This window comes from Carettochelys insculpta, chromosome 3, assembly GCF_033958435.1.
Source record: "Carettochelys insculpta isolate YL-2023 chromosome 3, ASM3395843v1, whole genome shotgun sequence".
In the NCBI taxonomy this organism is placed as follows: domain Eukaryota; kingdom Metazoa; phylum Chordata; order Testudines; family Carettochelyidae; genus Carettochelys; species Carettochelys insculpta.
This window is the reverse complement of record NC_134139.1, coordinates 38,228,566-38,250,820: the sequence shown is the minus strand read 5'-3', so window position 1 is coordinate 38,250,820 and position 22,255 is coordinate 38,228,566. Positions and strand designations below refer to the sequence as shown.

Below are 22,255 nucleotides of genomic sequence, written 5' to 3'. Positions count from 1 at the left end.
ATGATAAGAGACTAAGATAAAATATTATGGATGTTTGGAAGCTCTGCAACATTTGGTGCTAACCACTTTCAGAAATACTGCATAGGTTTAGATGGACCATTGGTCTGACCCACTCTAGCTTCCTGTGTTACATTATGTGTATTTATTATACTGTCTAAAATAGTCTATCTTCATTCTTTAAAAACCTTCCACCAAAATGTGAAAGAGCATTTTCATTTCTAATGAAGAGTACAATTCTTAAATAGAGTAACTTCTTCAAAGTGGTTATATAATTTGTTAGTTAGGAATGCATTCTGTCTATATTCAGGAGTGTAATTTATTATTGTTCCTTAAAATTATTTTTAATTTTTCAAAAACTTAAATATGATCTGTTTCCTCAGAAGTACCATCACTTATATCCTGACAGTTGGCTGTGCATTGTTTATGTAGGCTAGTTAAAGCAGAGAACTGGGAATTCAGACTTGAGTTCAGTTTTCTCAAACAGCCCAAAACTTCAGGCATATTACTTTTCTAGGTTAACTTGTCTCTTGTGAGGCTTAGTTAAATTAATATTTTCTTCTTAATTTTTCAAGTCTTTGTCCCTCCCTTTCCAAGCTACTTCCTTTTGGTGTCTGATGGAGCCAGATTATTTCTGCTTTCTGAAATATTCTCCTGAACAATGTTCCCGCTAATCTTTTCCATTCACACGTGGAATAAATTTTGTTATGCGTACCAAAGTGCACATGAGTGTACACCACCAGGAAAAATACAGACTTAGCAGAGGGCACTCTACTAATCATCTGGATGGCCTTGGAGTCTGTTCTAAGTGGTTGTACAAGTACACAGCTTATCGGGATCACTGCTCCTGAACTTATTTATTTTGTTTGCATACACAGAATATCTGGACTAGGGTTTTCCAAATACATAAAGGCTGTGTCTACACTAGCCAAAAACTTCGAAATGGCCATGCAAATGGCCATTTTGAAGTTTACTAATGAAGCGCTGAAATACATATTCAGCGCCTCATTAGCATGCGGCCGGCCGCGGCACTTCGAAATTGATGCGGCTCGCCGCCGCACGGCTCATCCAGACAGGGCTCCTTTTCGAAAGGACCCCAGCTACTTTGAAGTCCCCTTATTCCTATGAGTAGCTGGGAATAAGGGGACTTCGAAGTAGCCGGGGTCCTTTTGAAAAGGAGCCCTGTTTGGACGAGCCGTGCGGCGGCGAGCCGCGTCAATTTCGAAGTGCCGCGGCCGCCCTCATGCTAATGAGGTGCTGAAAATGTATTTCAGTGCTTCATTAGTAAACTTCAAAATGGCCATTTGCATGGCCATTTCGAAGTTTTTGGCTAGTGTAGACGTAGCCAAAGAGTGTTAGGCACCCAACACCCATTGTGAAGGATACTTAGAAATCCTGATCATGACATGTAAAATTTTGTTAATGTGAAATAGCTGTCTCTCTATGCACTAATGGTTGACTATGTAAAGAGCGTATCATAGGCACTTTGAACTATATGCTATAGAAAATATATAGGTGATTAACAGTGGTTTGATCTTGTAATATACTGTATCTTAATGTTCTTGGACTTTTCAGAGCTGTCTCATGATTTTTAATCACAGTTAAAAACCTCTTTTAGTCCTTATGCTACAGACTGGTCTCTCAGCATAGTATTATCAACTGCAGTGGTCTCCAAACTGTGGTGCATGTCCCACCCTCCTCCCGCACCCTGTAGAGGGGGCATGGTTGGGACCCTGACAGGGAGTACCAGCCAGCTGTCCTCTAGGTCACAGCCCCACCTGCTGCCTCTGGCTGCTGGCCTCCTCTCTATCCCCATCCTGAGCTGCTACCGTCTCTGCTCCCTTACCCCTGACTGCACCCCCACTTCCTGGAGCTGTGGCGCTGCTCCTGTCCCTGGTAGGGTGAGACAGGGAGACAAGAGTAATGGGGGACGCAAGATTAAAAAGTTTGAGTACCACTAGTCTACAGCATAGGAAGGAAATATCTGTAACAGTCTTAAAACGTGCATCCATAACTGAATTCAGCAAGAGCATGAATCACTTCCAGTGGAACAGTCTGTGCTAGTACAAGCGTGACATTTTAAGATATAAATTTAGACATTTTTGATTGGTTATATTTTTGTGAGTGCGAAGTGGAATTGAATCTTTGACTTGAGTCAGTATATGGTCGGTCTTAGATTTTTCTAATTAACAACCAACTTATTTTCTCTCAAACAGAAATTCTGTAGCAGATAATTGCAGTAAATCTTGACGCATAAAAATATATACTAGATTCTACACTTTCCCAATGGATATATAAGTGCACATCTGATCACCAGAAGAGTTTCCTCATGTTACTGACCATGGATTATACTCCACCCTTCAGTCAGCTTCATTCTGGCTCTGATGATGTTGACACAGTGATCTGAATAGGAGGAAGAGAATAAATATACTCCCTGGGATCACAGTTTCTAAATTTGGCAGGTTGATCTTAGCATCTCATTCATCTCATGTACCAATGAAATACCAAGTAGCTTACAGTATTAGACTCAGACCTTAAGTCTTTTTGGATGAGACTTTAAAAGGGGTTGGGGGGAACTTGGGCTGTTCTGTGGTAGGGATTCCAGTGTATACAGTGCATCAAATCTCCTTTTGTGATTTCAGCCCAGTCAGTATTTTCTACATGCTCTTTTTATCCCATATAATTGATTTATGTGACTTGGAGGCAGTCCTCTTTGATGCCAGTATTGCAAAAAGTCTTTTCCCCTATTATGAGTTGTTTAATCTATAGTCACACTGACTAAAATTCATCACAAAGTCACTGTATACCTTTGGGGACAGATATCGGATGATTTAACATTTTGTCACCTTATCAACATATATGAAGGAAACTGTCATGGATATATGGCACAACCTTAATTTTATGAACATCAGTTTTATTAGCAACCAGTTATAGGAATCATTTTCCTTTCAGAAAACAAACAAAAACTGTCATATAACAAAAGTGAAAGTAATGAAAAACAAGTTGACAGATTGCATTCTGATGCCTTGAGGGCAATAGAAATTGCTTTGCCATGGTTTGAAGGGCAAGAAAAGACCAATGCAGTGCACCGTACTGCAATTTATGCATCATATATACTGTAACTGTGAGACGTTGATTTTACAAATGCCTCAGTCCCCAATTGCTTTGTAAAATAGGATTCTTGTGTTATTCAGAGGTGGGTCACTGCAAATCCAAAGGCTTTTTTTTCCCTCTTTTGTGCATCCTCGGATTTGAAGAGACACTTCAGTGGCTTATATCCACAGTTACCTACTTGTCATCACTGTGGTGTCTGAGTGCCTTCTCACTACTTATGGAGAAAACATCATGACGCTACTCTGAGATTGGGAAGTGATGCAATTTTATAGGAGGGGAACTAAATAACACAGCGAGATTAAGCTATGTGCCTACGGTCACGCAGGAAGCTGGTGGCAGAAGTAAGATTAGAACCCACATATCCAGAGACTAGAAAGCGCCCTCACCCTGTTTTCAACCTGTTAAATTAGTAGTCAATACACTAACGTTTAATTTGTTCTCCCACGGCCATCTTCAGAGTTAATGTGCTATTGAGGGGGAAAGGGAGAATCGGAGGATGATGAGGCCCTTTAAAGACTCTGTGAGCTCTGGTGTGCTGTAGTTTGGAAGGGATGGAAATTTAAATATATATAAAAAATAGAATATTATATTAAAACTCATTGAGAAGAGCACCCACCCCGGAATGCTGCTGCTGTTGAGTTCAAGTGCTGGTTAATGGTCGGTTTAGACTGACTGGGACCTGCCCCATGCAGTACACCCGGCTCCGCATCTAACTCCCTCTTTGGCAAGAGGACCATGCTGGTGACTGAGGAGGAGGACTGATTTGCCCTGAAGTGAGATTGTTTTAAAAATTACTCTGTAAAAATAGACTCACTGAGCTTGAGAGGGAGGGAGGGTGGGTGGATTTTTTTTCTCCTCTTCTTGGGATGAAATTTTTAAATCCCACATAAAGCTAGAATTATCATGCTTTAAATAGCTGTTCTTTTGGGTGACTCCCACCTTCCAAGAATAATTCTCTCCGTTTACAGGAAGACAGATTGAAGTGCTGCCTTTTTGACTTTGGATCTAGAAGACAGACTGCGTTGTTTTTGGATCAGTCATTGTCATTTGTAATGAACATTCCACAGTTCAACTATAATAAGTCTCATGGATGATTATGCTCATTTAGAACCCAGCTCGCTCTCCCATAACAGGTTATTTGCTGCGTAAGCCCAAGAGTGCAGATATGTTTATCTTTGTCCGTAGAGGATGCACTCTTAGAGCAGAGCTGTTGAGTAAGAAGATGCTATTTACACAGCATCTTTCCTGACTAATGCCACACTTCAAGTACTTTAGAAATTAATTCATTAAATAATCTGGGAGGAGGTGGGTGGGACCACTTCCCAGAGCGGAGACTAATTAGGTTGAGATGATCTTTCAAGAGCTATATAGAGGTGAGTTAGCTCCATTCTGATGTGAAAGTTTGTTTCTCTCTCTTCCTCCCACAAATAATGAAATATGTATGTGGGATAAAAAAATGATATGTATTTACAGGCTGGTTATTGAGTATATCTTCTGGATGCTTTTAGTTTCATGATGAATTTTAGAATGTGGTTCTGCAATATTTATAGGACTTCTCCCTGAGTATCACAAAATCATTTCATTAGTCATAGGTAAGTGGCATGCTGTCAAAAATATCTGCTGTGATGAGCTATTTGTGCTAAAAGATCTATTAATCTGCCTTAACAAGAGGGAGGGAACCTGATGCCTGCTGTCCAAATCTATTACTATCTTCGTCAGTGTAGTCATTTCACCACCTGTACAAATTTCTGTTCATGTAAGTGGGTAGCAACCAGAGCAAAGGAAACCCTATGCTTGCTTTGTGTACAGTAGACCCCCGACTTACGCAGAGATTGCATTCTTGCACAATCCCGTATAAATCAAATCTCGCATTACTCAGAGAACCAGGAAACTGACCAGCAGAACAGTGCTGGTCAGTTTCCTGTCTCCTGTGAGGGCAGGGATCTGGACCCTGGTTCCCAGCTCCCTGCTGCTCACAGGAGACTGGAAACTGCTCCCTGCTGCTGTGCTGGTCAGTTTCACAGCTCCTGTCAGTGGCAGTAGCCAAGAGTCCTGACAGGAGCTGTGAGACTGCTTCTGTCAGGGGTTGCAGCCTGACTCTTGCTGTTCCTGACAGGAGTGGTTTCCCCACTCCTGGCAGGATGCCGAGAGTCAGGCTGCCCCCCTGACAGACGCAGTTTCACAGTCCTGTCAGAGGTGGCAGCTTGGCTCTTGGCTACAGCCACTGACAGGACCTGGGAAACTGACCAGCACAGTGGTGCTGCTGCACTGTTTACTTTCCCAGCTCCCCGAGTGCTGGGAGGCCCGAAGCCATCTGCCAGCTCTCCACCACTCAGTCGCATTAACCCAAGGTTTGCGCAGCTTGACTGTGTGTATCTTGGGATTCTACTGTGTTAAAAACAAACAAACAAACAGACCTCTTGGCAATAAAATGTAGTAAAATTGTTAGTACATTGTAGGGTGACCATAGTTCCCTATGCTGAATAAAAGACATCTGATAAAATTCCTTGTATTCAATCAAGTTTGACGTCAGTCAGAACTGTGCAATATAAACATTCAAATTAGCATCAAGTTGACTGAAAGTCCCTTCCCAGAAGAAATACAGTATAGTTGATTCTTTTTATTTACCTTCGTATCCTTAAAGCGTTAGGGTTCACACTGGAAGAGGTCACACGTGCATATACACACTCTTCTTTTACACAGGGCAGGTAACTGACCAACCTTCATTGCTCAGCATTCTCTGTGCCTCGCTGGGCCTCTGAGATAGATGCACATCTCCTTATACTTGGTTTTCTGAAGGCAAAATAAAGGGAGGGTTATACACGTCATACGCCCCTCACCAAGGTTTGTGCCAGGGTTCACACTGTACCTATCCCTCGCTCCATTTGCTGAAATAGCTTGTGCCTGCCTGCTTTCTTGTATGGTTTTGAAAGGCAGTTAATATTTCAAGGCTGCTACTGGCTATCAACATAACCCAGTTTCCTCCTGTCCCCCCGCCCAGCTAAAGCATGGGCAGGAAAAGGTTAAGCCCCTACGAATGGAATGTACGCTAGGGCCCAGGGAACATGATTGCAGAGGCTTCAGTGAACTTGGCCAGAAGTGGCTCAGCAGCGCAGGGTTCCTAGAGGACATAGTGGTCCCATGCTCCCTTTGGGTAGGGTCCAGGGTGAGGTGGGAAAGGTGGGTGAAGAGGGTGCTAAGCCCCTGCATGGGGGGCTGTTGTGGACCACACAGGGTCAGGGTATGAACAGGCTAGAAGTCACATTCCCTGGCCACTCCAGAGCATATCTGAGGGGCAGAGAGGCTTCCCTTTTGTAGCATTGTCTGGGACGTTGGCAGATACAAGTCTTGTCTTGTCCTGGCTAATGCTCTGGGCTGGAGGTTCTTGAGCCTTCCAGAGGTGCTGCCCCAGACAAAGACAGTGGGGGAGGGAAGGAGTCTGCCAGGCAGGCTGTTGGTGAGCTGAGCATTCTAGTTGGGGGCTGTTTCTTCCATAGCACTGGGAGTGGAACATGCCCACAGGGAGAATATGGAGGAGCAGAGGGGCTTGGCTGAGGCGTAAAGAGACCAAAAGAGGAAAGGACGGTGAGGGTGGGGGGATGTCATGATCCAATTGGTAGATAGCAGAGGTGACACATGATGGCTGCTGCATGGTACCTGCCTGTACTCACCATAGCTTGTAGCACACAGCCAGTGCCATCTGGAAATCCTGTGGAGCATCCTCCTGCTGGACAAGTCTAACACAAAGCGGGGCTGCACTGGCCGACCATCAGTGGGAATGGCTGGCACCATGCATTGCATCTGTGCTTTGCCACCAACCTTGCATTTTCACCCCCATTGTCAGACCCAGACCTGCCAGCTCACTGGTGATAAGTGAGGAGCTGCCAAGCAGAGATCTGGCCAGTAGCAGGACCCAGCAGAAATGATGAGTGGCAGTGAAGACAGAAAATATGGAATAACTTGTCTGTTTTTAGGAAAGACAGGACACCTGAGGGAGGGCATAAATATGGGACAGCCCATTTAAAAAGGGACCTCTGGTCAGCCTTGTACAATGTTAAGGCTGTATAGCTAAGCACTCAGAAGTCATGAAAAAGATAAAACTGGGTTGCTCATGTAATCTTAACTCCCCTTGAATGTATACATCATGGTACAGTATTTAATCAGGTGATCACGTACTACTTCTCAAATGGAAATACACAAGTGTGTCCATTTCAGGAGGTAATTCCTTAAACACACCTGAAAAGATGTCTGCTGTAAAACATACAGAACAGTTGTAGGAGTTCTGCTTTTTCTAAATTAACTTTACATGCAAGCACAGTACAGATGAAATTAATACTCTGTATCTTTCAAAATTCGGCATAATTTTCAACTGTGCACATGCCCGAACAGATTAGCAAATGACTATAATTCTGATAGTTAAATACAATTGTCAGAAATGTATTCCCAGGTTTCCAGACAGAGTGCACTAAACTATGCCAAAATGAGCATGGCTTACAAAGTGCTGGGCAGTTGTTTTTGAATGAAATATTGCTCGTCTCTGAAATTTCGGTTTATAATTTAAGGACAGGCCTGCTGATGAGGGTGGGAAAGGAACAGAGGGGGCAACTGCCTGGGGGCATAGTTATTCTAAAGGGCCAGGGGTCTTGACTGCCATTCTGGGCCCTTTAGATCACTGTCAGCCCTGTGTGGCATGCTTGATGCACTACTGAGGCACTGGGAGGCACTGAAGTCTGTGGGTGCTGAAAGGCTAGCCCCAGCCCTACTCTTTCTGCCCAAGATCCCACCCCTTCCGGGGTGTAGAGCAGGCTTCCCTTGCCTTTGGCCAGGGCCCCGCTAGTGTCTCAGCCCCACTATTTAAGGATGTCACTTACAGAACAAGGCAAATGCATGTTCCGGGTACATGTTTGTTTGCTCTTCTGAAACCAAGAGACTGTTTTCACATACACAGCTATTAAGAAAATGTTTTAACTCAATTATGCATTTGTTTTCTGTTAGCTGTCTGTAGTTCAGCACCTCAACTTTTATTTGACCTCTATCACCTTTCTTAACTAGCTGCCCTCTGTTCACATGCATAGCTCAGTAGAGGCCTTCACAGAAAATGCTATGTTGCATTTGAGACAGTATGGAATTGTGAATGAGGTGCATGTTGTAGAAAGCTACAGCTGATTTATTCATACATTTGGGTTGAAATTTGAGTGATTCTTTTTGCAGTCCAAGTGGGAAGGAAGTTTTAATTTATTTTGCGGACTTTCTTTAAAATGAAGATAGTTTGAAATACCACTTCCCTAAAAGTCCGTAGTTCCCACATTTTTCTCACGGTAAATGCCTGTGCCAGGTTACAGTGCCTTCTTCAATTCGCTGTTGAAGATACAACTTTATAGCAACATAGGTATAGTAATATTGTCATTCGTTAAATGTTATCTTGAAGCAGTACATATATGACAACTGTCGTTATTTTTTCTGTTTTGAAGTGTGGAGGCTTCTTATGACTTATTTCTCGGAGATCTTCCATACTTGATGGAAGATCAGCTTACTTGCAGAAGGGAATTTTAAGAACAACTTCTAACTATAAGGTTAGGTAGTTACCGGAACAGAAAGATTTTTGAACCTTCGTTATTGAAGGTTTTTAAGAACAGATTAAGCAAACACTTGTCAGGGATGGTGTAGGTATCCTCTTTGTGCTTCAGAGCAGGATGGACTAACTGACCTCTTGGAGCCTATTCCAGTTTGACATTTATATAGTTCTGTGTGGGAAATTGTTTAAGGCTGCTTTCTTTTCTTTTTTTTTTCTTTTTCTTTTTGACAGGTGGAGACCAAAACGCTATGCAAAACCAGAGCTAATGAAGATATTGCATAATTCAGTGGAAGATTCATATAAACGTCTTATTTATCCTCTCCTCTGTAGAGAATTCAGGTAAATACTGCATGCTTGTAAAAAATTTAGTAATACTTAGTATAGCCTGAACTAATCCAAAAACAATGAATTATCAATCTTAATTCTCAAGATTCAGTTTTCAGCTGCATTCAGGGTAGTCTAGGTCCATGGTTCTCAAACTATTTATCACTGTCGGCTGCATATGCGACCTTCATTATGTTACCTGGGCTGCAAGTTGAGAAACACAGTCCCTCCCCACTCCTCCCCACCCCTGCTCCAAGCCTCCACCCCACCAGTGCCTATACTAAGCACTTTCCACACAGGGACCCATCCTCGGAATGAGTCTAGGAGTGGAGCACTGGATGGGGGGCCAGGTGAAAGCCCCAAATTGACCTGGCTGGCAGTCAGGCGGCAGGTGGGATCCCATCTGTGCAGGTTTGAGTGACAGCTCCAGACCCATGCCACCATCTCCAACCACATGGGACCAGCCAGCCGCCCTGGACCCTAACGTTCTGCCCCAGACTCATGACCCCATGGGGGCAACCCCAACCCTGACCCTACCGCATTAGGCTTCTCAGACCCCACAGGACCAGCTAGCAGCTTTGGACCCTCAACCCTGCAGGGGCAATTACAAGCCTTACTCCCACCTTGCAGGGCAGCCTGGACTCTACTGCAATGGGCAGCCAGGAACCTGGATGACACTGGGCTGCTGCTGTGTGCCAGCTGGGCCATGGGTTAATCATTAGGGTTGGAAATAACTTCCTGCTCAAAGCAGAACCAACCCCAATTAAGTCATCCTAGCCAGGGCTTTGTCAAGCCAGTCCTTAAAATCTCTAGGGATGGAGATTCCACCGCTTTCTTAGGCAGCCCATTCCTGAGCTTCACCATCCTTTTAGTGGAGGAGTTTTTCCTAATATCCAACCTCCACCTCCACAGTGGAAGTTGAGACCATTGTTCCTTGTTCTGTCATCTGCCATGACTGAGGACAGCCTAGCTCCATCCTCTGGAATCCCTTATCAGGTAGTTGAAGACTTCTATGAAATCTCTCCCCTCTTCACACCTCTTTCTGCAGACCAAATAAGTCCAATTCCCTCAGCCTCTCCTCATAAGTCATGTGCCCCAGTCCCCTAATCATTTTTATTGCTCTGTTGGGTTATCCCCAGTGTGTCCACATCCTTTCTGTAATGGAAGTCCAAAACTGAATGCAGTGCTCCAGATGTGGCCTCACCAGTGCTGAATAAATAATCGCTTCTGGCGATCTGTTGGCAATGCTCCTACTAATGTTAGCCTTCTTGGCAACATAGACATGCAGATGTTTTACATCCAGTTTATCGACTGTTGTAATCCCTGGGTCCTTTTTTGTGTACAACTGCCACTTAGCCCCAGTCAGTGCCCAACCTGTAGCAGTCCAGGAAATTCTTCCATTTTAAGTGCAGGACTCTGCACTTGTTCTTGTTGAACCTCATCAGATTTCTTTTGGCCCAATCCTCCATTATAGGTTGCTCTGGACCTTATCCCTACCCATCAATATTTGTACCCCTCCTTCCAGCTTAGTGTCATCTGCAAACTCATCCAGATCATCAGTGAAGATGTAGAACAATACTGGCCCCAGGACTGACCCTTGGGGTCGTCTCTTGATAGCAGCTGCCAACTAGACATTGAGCCATTGATCACTATCCATTAAGCCTAGTGATCTAGTCAGCTTTCTGTACATTTTATAATCCATTCCTCCAAACCATACTTCTTAAACTTGCTGTTAAAGGACTGCTGCTGGCAGAATACTGTATCAGGGAGACTGTATCAGGACCACCACTGATGTAGGCAAACTGTTGGGCTATACAGAATGAAAAAATGTTGACCTACATTATGTTGTTTATATTATTAAGACACACTTTACTGTGCTGTGCACTGCCAGTTTTTTTTTTTAATTCTTAACCTTAATTTTTTAAATAGATGTTTTATAAACTTTTTCATTCTTGTTCATTTTAGTGGGGCGTGGGGAAGTATTTTTCATTTGTTAGCTTTGTTTTTTCACAGTATTTTTCTGTAAGTACAGTTCAGAGTTTACATTGCAATACTATAAACACACAAAGTCAAGCAAACCTTTGTCACTGAAACTCTCTTAGGCATCTGTTTTTTTCCATTACACAACTGCCATTTCACTAATGCTGCACTGACATTGTTCTGACTCCATTTTTCTCACCTCTCTGAAAGGAACTGACAAAGCAATTGAGTAAGGGCTGGAAGTGGCCCTTAGAGTTGATATTTCTACCACATGGTATAGTAGTCATAATGTTGGTTGGATACTGTACAGTAGACCTTGATTTACACTAGGGTTTTGTTCCTGCGAACCCTTGCATAACGTGAATTTCGTGTAAGTCAGGGGCAGCTTTTTTTCCACAGTGGAACGCACCTGGGGAAGCAACAGGAGCTCCTTTTTGAATGGTAAGTACTGGAGTTGGGAGGGACAATTAGGGAGGGTTAAGCGTGGCAGTGGGCTGGGGCTGTAGGAGTGGGGGCAGGGGGGTTAAGCCTAGAGTTAGGGTTAGGGCTGCAGGGAGACAGTGCAGGGCGGCAGGGGGCATGTTGTTGAACTGGAGCTGCATGGGGAGGGTTTGAACTGGGGCCAGGAGCACCTGCGGCTGCCGCTTCCTCAGGGCTTGGTTGTAGCTGTGAGGAGCCATCCCCCCCGGTGGGGGGTGAGCCAGAGCCCTGTGTGGGTGGTGAGTGGGACAGGGGAAGGCTGAGCTGAGCTGGGGCAATGCGGGGCCAAAGGGTTGAGCCCGGGCTGGTGGGGGAGCAGGATTTTGAGTTGTGCTTAACTTGCACTGATGCAAGTGAGGCGCAACTTGAAATCGCGTTTTTCGAGGGTTTACTATACTAAGTGCGTTGGGACGGCTCTGGAAAAATAGTCTAATTTTCAGTGATCATGTCACTTGCAAGATATATAATACCACTGAAATCAATGGAAATTTAAAATTCAAAACTTAGTAGTATTTGAATCTCTTTTTTCATACTATATAGGTAGAATTGGGTGTGACTGACATTAAGTAAGACTTAGGCTGTCGTGCTGGCCTTCATTTTCATCTTTCCTTGTTACAGAATCTAATGTGTGTCTGGGGCCTTGTCTGGAGTCAGTGGTGCAGCTTCTTGTGCAGATGGGGCAAGATGTGGTTTGCATTGGTATAGCTTCCCCTTGTTTAGAATCCAGATAAACTGCACTGGTAAAAACCAAGGGTGGCCAACCCACAGTTCTCGAGCTGCATGGGACTCTTTGCTCAATGAAATGCAGCTTCTGCTTCCTGGAGGGAGAAGCACGTAGCTGCGTCTGTGGCTCCAGTGAGACCCAGGCATTGGGTTAGAGTGCGGGGGCGTGGTGTGTGTGTGCGTGTGTGCGCGCACCTCGATCTGGGTGAGGGGTGAGGCGTGAGGTGGCTGCATCAGGTTAGAGCAGAGGAAAGGGGGTTCTTGGCTTTGTGGGATGGGAGGGGAATTGGGTTAGAGTGGGGGGCTGGTGGTGCCTGGCTCTGGAGGAGGGCAGGGGGATTGGGTTAGAGTTGGGGACTGGGGATGCCTGGCCAAGAGGGAGGGCAAGGAGTCACATATTATATTTTTATTTTTATATAGATAGATAAAAATAAATATATAATTCGTTGCTCTTTGCAGTCTGTCCACAGCTATTTTGGCTCTTAATCTCTAACTGGTTGGCCACCCTGGTATAAATCGTATCATATCTTGCCTTTCCCTGTGGGCATTATGGGATGTTTCACAGCAGCATCTGTGGCTGGCCATGTGTAACTGTATTCAGGATGCATCTACAATGTGAAGGTGTCAGATGTGTGGTGTTTGACCTGAATTAAATGGTTAAAAAGGGGCCCTGGGGCTCCAGTCAGGACTGCTGACTGAGCCATTAAAAGCCTAGTTGGCTGCAGCGGCCAGCTCTGTGCATCTGCTGGAAGTGGCCAGTATGTCATTCTGGCTCCTAGGTGCAGGAATGGCCAGGAGGCATACCACATTCTGACTGTGTGGAACAGACGTCACTACAAGCACCAGCTCTGCATCTCCTGTTGGCCCATGGGAGCTGCAGGGGACAAACACCTGTGGACAGGGGGCAGCATGTGGGGACCCTTAGCCACGCCTCTGCTTAATAGCTGCAGAGACATGCCGTCTGCTTCCAGGGAGATGCCTCAGGTAGGCGCTGCCAGGAGCCTGCACCCTCTCTTGCATCTAAACTCCCTCCCAGAGCCTGTACTCCACTTCACCCTCCTATAACCCAAGTGCCTCACCCCTGGCTTCACTTCTGAGACCACACCCTCACCTGGAGTCCTGACCTGTTAAAACCCAACCCCAGACTGACTCCCCTCCTGCACCTGAACTTCAGTTTCTGGCTCCCTCAAAATTAGAGCTCCTAACCCCCTCACACCACAACCCTCTGTCCCAGCCTGGCCCCACTCCAGAGCCTGCACACCTCTTCCCACCTCTCAGTCCCCAACCTGAGCCCTCATTTCCCAGTGAAAATAAGCAAGGGAGGGATGGTGAGGGAGAGCGAGTAATGAGGGGAGAGGGAGAAATGCAGGGCGGGGTGGGGAGTGAGGCATCAAGCTTGAGACATGGGGCAGGAGCATTCCATATTCTGGAATCAGAAATTTTGGCAAGCCAACCCGATTTAGCTAAGGCCTGAGTTGGGACTTGTGTGATCTTTTTCCACCTTGATGCATTCAGTCTGTAACCTTAAGTGAATCACTTAATTTCTGCATTTGTTTCATCATCTGTAAAATGGGATGAATAGTACTGAAAGGGTTTCTTATGAGGCGTGGTTATTTAGTGGCAAGTTGTAGTCTCAGATGCCTACCTGGGTTCTCGTTATAGTAACTGGATGGTTCTTGCAAGGGCATCTGAAGGCAAAGTTTGGCATTAGGGTTTGTAAAGGGATACACGAAAGGCTTTGAAAGTGGGCTTGTCAATGTGCTTGGTAACGGCGAGATGGTATGACACAGTTTCACATATCCCATCTGAGATGGGGAAGAGATTGAGGAACTCGCCTGAAAGCACAACTGACAACATTCACTTGTCTGTGTCCCCCTTTCACAACTCCCTAGATCACTTCTGGCTTCTGAGAGAGTAGAGAAATATGTCCCTTTTCCCTCCTAGACAGGAGAGGGCTTTTTCTTTCTCTTATCTCCCACTCTTTGCAAGTATAGGTTGAGATAACACTAGATCCGACTGTAAAGTCAGCTCAGATAAAAGTTTTTTTGTGGTGCCTTTCTTGGTCAGCTAAGCTTATAGAAGGGATTGTGTCACATTCAACTTTCCCCTGAACCAGCGGTGTCCAACATGCGGCCCATGGGACAGAATCTGGCCCCTGGAGCCAGCAGTGGCACCCTTTTGAAAGCACTGTAAGTACCGTAGGCAGCTGCCCAGGGCCAGCTCCACCCAGGGCTCCAAAAGCCGCAGCTGGTCCCTCCTCGCCCTTTTTGACAGAAGCTGGCTTCGGGCTGTGTGGAGCACGCCATGGAGAACTTCTGCCGAGAGGTACGGGTGCCCGGTGCCCAGCCCTCAGCCTGTCTCAGGGCCAGGCACCACAGTGGCGTCTTCCCTGCATGGCAGGAACCACCCTGGAAAGCGCCCCTTGTTCTCTGCAGAGCTCACTGGTCTGTACAATCATGGCTGGTGTGGGGAAGCTATGTTGGGAAGTGTTACTAACCTCTTCTCGTAACTCAGACCGTGGCCTTACCCATGGAATTAACGGACAGCAGGGTTGAAAGGGAGGAGAATACTTCACTCCTCCTGCCCTGCTGTGGGCAGCCCTTGTCTAGGGGGTGATGAGAGGGGTTAAGTGGGGAGGCTGGGTCAGGTTTGGGAATATTTTGTGTTTGGCTCCCAGAACATGTAAAAAATTTCCACGTGGCCCCTGATGAAAAAAGGTTGGCCACCCCTGCCCTGCACCTCCCTCAAATTTGACTTCAGGTTACAGTTGCTACAGTAAATATAATTCTTATGCACAATGCATGGCAAAAATAATGGCTAGTTGTAACTGTCATAAATATTCCATAGCTCCTACAATTAATACCTTAAGAGTAATATTGATGTGAAAATACTTTTTGAGTTGCAAAACCAGATATAACACACACACTGCAGATAATCTTTTAAACTCTTACTGCCTACCTTTTCAAAAGTAACTGATTTTGTGCGTCTTTACGTTTTTGATTTCATAACCTGGTACAATCAAAGATGTTTTGCTTTTTAGGTCAGCCCCCTTGCTGCTTGTCAACTTGTGTATCCAAAACCAATAATCACATTTTGAAAATTTAGACATCATGTAACTAGGGAGCCCTCTGGGAAGTATCATATACATTACTTTTCTTGGGTTGTTTTCATATGATTTTTTGCATGGTGTAAAGACTACTTTTCTATGTTAACTATGTATTTTGATGCCTTGCAATGACAACTAACTTCCTTCTTCTGCTCAGTTGCGTGAAATCATGGATACTTTTACAGTGCTGTGAACTGCCTTTTATGGCCTTGAAGAAGGGTTTACATGTAGGAAACCCCAAACCATCACCTTCAATGAACTGTTTTTCAGCTGTGTATAATGTGAGGTTTGGTGACACAGTAGGTTAATGCAATTTTTTGTTTTTGCTTCTTTAAGACAGCCAGCCAGCTCTGGATCAAGTCAGGCCATAAGGGAAATAAGATGTTTTCAGTTTGTTCCTGAGTGGACATTTGGTCTTGTCTTACTGTTTGGGAAAACTTGCATAATTGGTCATGTCCAATTAGGAAAGGCCTGGAACAGGAATGATATGGGATGAGTGCTGAACCAGAAGTCCAATGGGAAAGAACGTATGGCACCTGCCAACAATATTTCTGGCTCAAGACAGTGAGCAGTTTCTCACTTTTGTGACCTCTTAGCTCCTTTCCTTTTTCATCCTCTCTCTTCTCAGCAGAAGCTTTTCTTTGGAATCTTGAAGAGGGCTGCTAAAGTATTTTAAAATCTTTTTAGTGTTAGCATCTCCAGCTTTCTTTTATTAATAAGCATTGGAACAAAACATTTCCAAGAATGTGTGGAAACTAGTGGTGATGAGGAGAGAATTTGCCAGCAAGAGAGTTACCTTATTTATTGTTTCATTTCCTTTCTTCTACTTTTCCACCGAGATACCATGATTGCTCAGACCTGGTATAGTAATGTCCCGCAATGCTTTTGGCACTTCAGAATACATTTTATTTTGCTGCTATTCTGTGTGAAATAATTTCTGAGGGATTCAATACAAGTGATGAGGTGAAGAAATATTTTTTTAAATGTATAATCCTTTGCTAGTTTTCCATACTCTTCTTGAAAAGTGTCAAAGCTCTTTCCCTCACTGTTCGTCATAGACTCTTTCTTTCTCTAATCTCATTTCACATCCGAAGTTCCCACAGAAAATATCCTTCGTGTTTTACGTATGGAAGCTGGAGTTTGGAAATGGAGCCCAAACTTTAGAACTCTAATCTTCCAGCTGTGAGTCCAGATGTCGGTAGGCCAAGATTAAGATAATTGCCAATAGAATTATTTTCAAAAGGGCAATCTGTTGCCTGAATGCCACTTTGAGTTTCAAGTACAGGAGAAGATTAAAGGCATCTCTATTATAGTTGTCACTATATTAATCTTAGTAAATTTGAAATAAAGAATTGTTTGAGTTGATTAAATGATTTTATTTTTCATAAAATGGAAAGTGAGGATATTTATTTTTAAAATAATCAATGTTCTTATATTTGAGAAAATTCCCCCCTCCCAACACACCTTATTTATAAGAATTGCCAGAAATTAGAACAGCACAAATCTAGGTAGTTTATCATATTTGAGGCAGACAGTGGTGCCCAGAGACCATAAAATCTGTTTGGGACAGTTTCATAAAGGATTAAATGACTACCCACAATTTAAAACTGAGAGCCTGTCATATATATCATGGACATACCTGTTGAGTGAGAGAGGTCTATTTTTGAAATTAAAAATACAGGATATTAAGTAATAGAAAGGACATGCGTTTTATTCTCCACACACCTGGCACTTTCAGTACCATTTCCTGTAGGTTTCTGTAAATCCAAGCCAAGTTTAAACATGTTTCCATAAAATGTACAAAACTAATACCATGGTTAGGGTAAATCCAGTTTCTTCACAGGCCTCTGTGGTAGTAGAACTGGTTGATTCAGTTGCATGTGGGGAGTATATGTCCTGAATGTGAGAGAGAACCCACATTTTTGGGACAGAGGAAAGCCTGGTGACAGAGGATCTTCCTTTGTTCATATTTTCCTCTTTTCTGTCTGCTGCTGTTGCGTTCAATGGCAGCTGGCTCAGTGCAGCTATTCTGTTTCCGGGGGGTGATTCCCCCTACGCAATTAAGATTAGAGCAAGGGTTCCCAACCATTTCAGTAACATGGCACACTTCAACGAGACAAACAATTCTACAGCACACCTAATTTTTTCAGCTGAATCGATTGCTGATAAATGTCACATTTACTTAGATTTACTGCGATTACAGTCTTACTAGTGAGGTTTGTGACACAGGAGTGAATACACAAGCTAAACAAGGATAAAATGCATTAATGTTTCAAATCCACTGCAGAATACACCATCTTAAACAGTGAGCACAGGCCCATTTTCAAATCCTGCTCAACTCAACTATTTCTAACTGTTCATAGCCCTAAATCTATTCCACATGTAGCATTTTTTTCAGGTGTCTGAATTTCAACTTTTTGCATTATGAATTTCATATTTGTAACAATAGTTTCAAAAGTATAATTTCTATTAAATACTTGAACAGATAAGGAATTGAAATTCAGTGGGTCAGAGCAAAATGCAAAGTAGACTGAATAGCAAGAGACCGGGTTAGTGGGACACTTGGGCTTGCCGGTGTGCGAAAAGGTGGGCAAATGTGCGTGTGGGAGGGGACAGCTCTAGTGAGTAGACTCCCTCCCCTCTAGCCCGTTGGAGCTGAGATGTGGCATTTAAGCCATATCCGAGCTCCAACAGTCTCCCACCCTCCCTCCACGCCACTTGCCACAGCAGGGGGGGCAGGAGTCTGAGGGGAGGCTCCCTGCCAACCTCTTAAGGCCAGGAAGCAGCATTTTAGCTGCCTCCCAGTGCAAACGGGCTCCCACAGGATCAGCATTTCTCTTTGCCACAGCTCTGCAAAGAGCCACCATGGGGAAATTGACCAACTCATGCCAGCAGGGACTCAGGCAGCCAACACAGTGTAAACCACATTTGGTGCGGGGTCATCAAGTTTCCCCCAGTGTTGTCTCTGTAAAGAGCTGTGGAGAGGGGAAATAGATGAAGTTTCATGGCAAACTTGGACAGTTCTAATGGCACACTGGTTGAAAACCACTGGATTTAGAATTACCCTCTTGGTATACCTTTGAATGCATAGGGAATGTATGTAAATTTGTGCTCTTTTCATAATCTCGCTTTAGGTATGATCTCTACTAATTTTGTGTTCTTTATACAATGATAATTCCAGAGGAATTTTCTCTCTCTTGCATGAAGGATGGTTTTCCATAGTAATGGTTTGGAAAGGATGTGGGAAGGGAAACATATGGGTATATGTCTTTGGGTGTTGAACTAGTATCACCAACTTGCAATGTTGGCTGTTTTTCAAAAATGGGAGTTAAAGTAGTTTAACCTCCATATGTCCAGGAATCTGGTTGCAAGTAATTGCAGTGTTGGTCATATTTTCCTATCTTTCCTGTCTCCCCTTCATGCATGTTCTTTGGGAAGCAATGGAACTGACTATGCATAAAACACTAGCAAATGCAAAAGTTAATAGATGTGTAAATGAGTGTTCAAAAATTTGATTTTATTTAGAATTAATTGTATAGAATAATATTTTCCCTAATTTTTCATTGATAGTAATCATAGGTGCTGTTTCAGTGCTTCATTAATATGCAAAAAGAGGGTTCCTTTTTTTTTTTTTTTTTTTTTTACTAACTAGAAAAACACGTTCGTGGGGAAAGGAGTGTGGGTACTTTCAAAGTTATATGTAGGCTTATTGTGTGAGTGAATATGTGACTCAACATACTTCCTGAATTATCCTCATAATTGATCACCTTACACAAATGGTGCATGGATGTGTACATACACACAAAGAGGGGAAACCCCTGAATACCAAAGATTATTTTTTGTATAATATATTTTATTTGCAAAAATTGTAAGTGGCTAACATGTTTTGTTATGAGCCATTCTCCTCTTGGCTGCTGCTGGCTTACATGGAACATTCCGTCCATACTAACACCTAGAAAAAATACATATTTGTCTCAGTTAAACAAGGATATTTTTAACATGGGGTGCTAAAGTTACCAAATTCATTCTTTGTTGTTCCATGGCATATTTCTTTTTCTTATCAAAGATAATGGAAGAGAAGAATTAGAGAATGTTCTGTACCAATGATTTTCTGCTTTGCTTACATCCAAGCAAGCGAATCTGGAAATGCATCAATTACACTATTATTATTTTACATCTTAAAGGCCATGTCTACACTAGCCCAAAACTTTGAAATAGCCATTTCAAAGTTTACTAATGAAGTGCTGAAACACATATTCAGTGCCTCATTAGCATGCTGGCAACCGCTGCACTGTGAAATTGCTGCGGCTTGCCGCCGCGTGGCTCATCCAGATGGGGCTCCTTTTCGAAAGGACCCCGGCAACTTCGAAATCCCCTTATTCCTAACAGCAGATAGGAATCTGCTTTCGTAAAGGAGCTCCATCTGGACAATCCACGGCAATTTTGAAGTGCCGCGGCTGCCAGCATGCTAATGGGGCGCTGAATATATATTTCAGCGCTTCATTAGTAAACTTCAGGATGGTCATTTGCTTGGCCATTTCGAAGTTTTGGGCTAGTGTAGACATAGCCAAATTGTTTATCAGCTTAACAGTTTCAACTACAGTTGTGGTAGACTGTAACTCATAAACTGGCTGTCCAGTGAATTGTAGTTATTTAACAGTTACAAGTAGAAAAGACCTATTAGGCTATCTAACCAATTTCCAAATTAGTTGCTTAACCCATTTTGCTTGGTAGTAACCAGAAAATTACCCCAATCTCTACAGGCTGAATTCAGCGTAGGTATTTCTCAAGGCCAGATTGATGAGGATCAGAATACCATTCCTCTGTATATAGAAACCCTGCTTCCAGCAAACTCCTTTCTCTTCAAAAATTTAATAGTGGATGTGTGAAAACTGAGGCAGAAAGGGGTCTGTGCACACTTTATGTAACTTAGGGGTGACTGTAATTGCAAACCGTTACAGTTGCTACTTTCTTAGGACTACAACCAATTTTTCATGTACTAGTCCTATTAAAGTCCCTCTCAGTGACTATTCCTATTAAAATAATTGTGCCAAAAACTCAATGAGATATGTAGTAACAAAGAAATAATTGGAAATGCTCCAAAAAAGCATATCCTTTGAACCAACTGAAAAATGTGGTTGAAAACTTATGGAGGAAAACCTCTCTTTTTGTTTTCCAAGGTCAAAATTGTCATCTGATGCAGAGAAAGAATCTATTATGATGTTTGGAAGAAATCTTCGGCAGTTGCTTCTGATGAATCCTGTCAGGGGCCGTATTTTGATGGGTGTTGATCCTGGGTACAAACATGGCTGCAAACTAGCAATTATTTCACCAACCAGTAAGTTAAAATTCCAAATTTTCCATTGGCTTTTAAAACACTGTTTAATGTTAAACATTTACTCAATTACAATAAAAGCTAGTTGTTGTACAATACAGTAAACCCTTGATTTAACAGACAGAAAGGGATTTCCATTAATGCCGGAAGTCCATTAAATCTGAATCTGTAGGACTGGTGGCACCTTGCAAGGTGCACTAGGGAGTGCTATGTCCAAGATCTCAGAGGACGGCAGCAGGCTCAGGAGAGAGAGATCAGCAGTGGGCTCTTTGCTCCTCCAGCCTCAGCCACTCCGGCGGCTCCAGTGGTGGCTCTGTCTCCTCTGGTGAGTTGCAGATATTTATTTGAGGGGGAAGGGGGCTTGCGGACAGCATCCGTTATTTTTGAAGCCTGTTCAATTGGGGTCTGTTAAATCAAGGGTTTACTATATATTTGTGGAGCATACCTATTTTCTGTTATGATTTAGTCTTTCATGTTTGGGTGTTTCTTACCCTGAAAATTCCTTAAGCAGCATGGGATTAAATGTTGTGGGCCCGAGTCTCGACTCCCATTGTCTAGTTATTTTCACCTGTGCAACATGAGAATAAACAGTTTTGCGCTCTAGTCACACAGTTGTGAATAATTAAAACAAGGTAGCTAGGAATCAGACGCACTGTGTTACAGCTGAAAACGGAATCTGCATTTGAGTACTTGCTTCAGACCCGCCAAGTAACCCTTTTTGTACACTTGGAAATTGACTTCTCTCCTTGTTTTTCCTTAATATTGTGTATTTTAAAGTAAACTGGGGCTTATGGAAGGCATAGGACCAAGCAGTACTAGGTGTAGTCTTTAGGCAGGTACAGGACAAATCTCCCCAGTGTGCCTTAATTTAGTCTGGAGGGTTACCCTGTAAGGAAGTGAAAAAGGTTTGTCATTTCCTCCTCTCATCCTGTCCTTGCTTTTTCTGTTGAGAACTCAAAAGAAAAAAAAAGAATGATCTTTGTGTTTTTCTTACATTTGCTGACTAATGCTTCTAGCAATGTTTACAGGGTTCCCTGTTGTTTGGAGCAGAGGATCTAGAATATTTTTTGAGACCTCATTGGTCTAAAATATCCAAGTTTCACTTTCAAAAGTCACGGAGGAGCTTAAGGCCGTTTCTATATATACAGCGCTGCAGTGAGTCTGGTAAAGATACTCTTTGTTGTCGGGAGAGAGTTCTTTTGTTGGTATATAAAAGTCACCTCCATGAGGTACATAAGCAGCACCATCCTTAGGCACATGCAGCATAAGCAGCTGCATAGGGCACCATTAATTTGGGGCATGAGTGGTGCTCCAAATTTAGTAGGTGTCCTGTGCTGCATATGCCTGGGCCTGCCATAGGCAGCACCAGCTGTAGTGGCCCCTATCCTGGGGCCGGGCCCCCAGCTCTTGCTCTGCTTCCCAGACTCACTGGACTCTATCTCCTGGCCCCCTGTGTCTCTGCTTCACCTCGCAGCCCGGCCAAACCCAACGCCTCGGTCCTCCCTGCCCCCTGCTTCATCTCCCAGCCACATTGGACCCAGTCCCCCAGCCACCTACTCTGCCTCCTGCCCGTATCAGCTCCAGTCCCCTCCCCTGCCACTCTGCCTCCAGCCCTGTCAGC

General features: G+C 43.7%; 1 protein-coding gene across 3 annotated transcripts in view; it reads left to right on the top strand.

Moving 5' to 3' along the window:
* SRBD1 (S1 RNA binding domain 1) overlaps positions 1-22,255 on the top strand; it is a 207,714-nt gene that overhangs the window by 45,513 nt on the left and 139,946 nt on the right. For all 3 annotated transcript variants that reach the window (XM_074989638.1, XM_074989637.1, XM_074989639.1), the window contains 2 exons: positions 8,918-9,025; positions 20,480-20,637. In XM_074989638.1, coding sequence (XP_074845739.1) covers positions 8,918-9,025; positions 20,480-20,637 — 266 coding nt within the window. The remainder of the gene's footprint in view (positions 1-8,917; positions 9,026-20,479; positions 20,638-22,255) is intronic.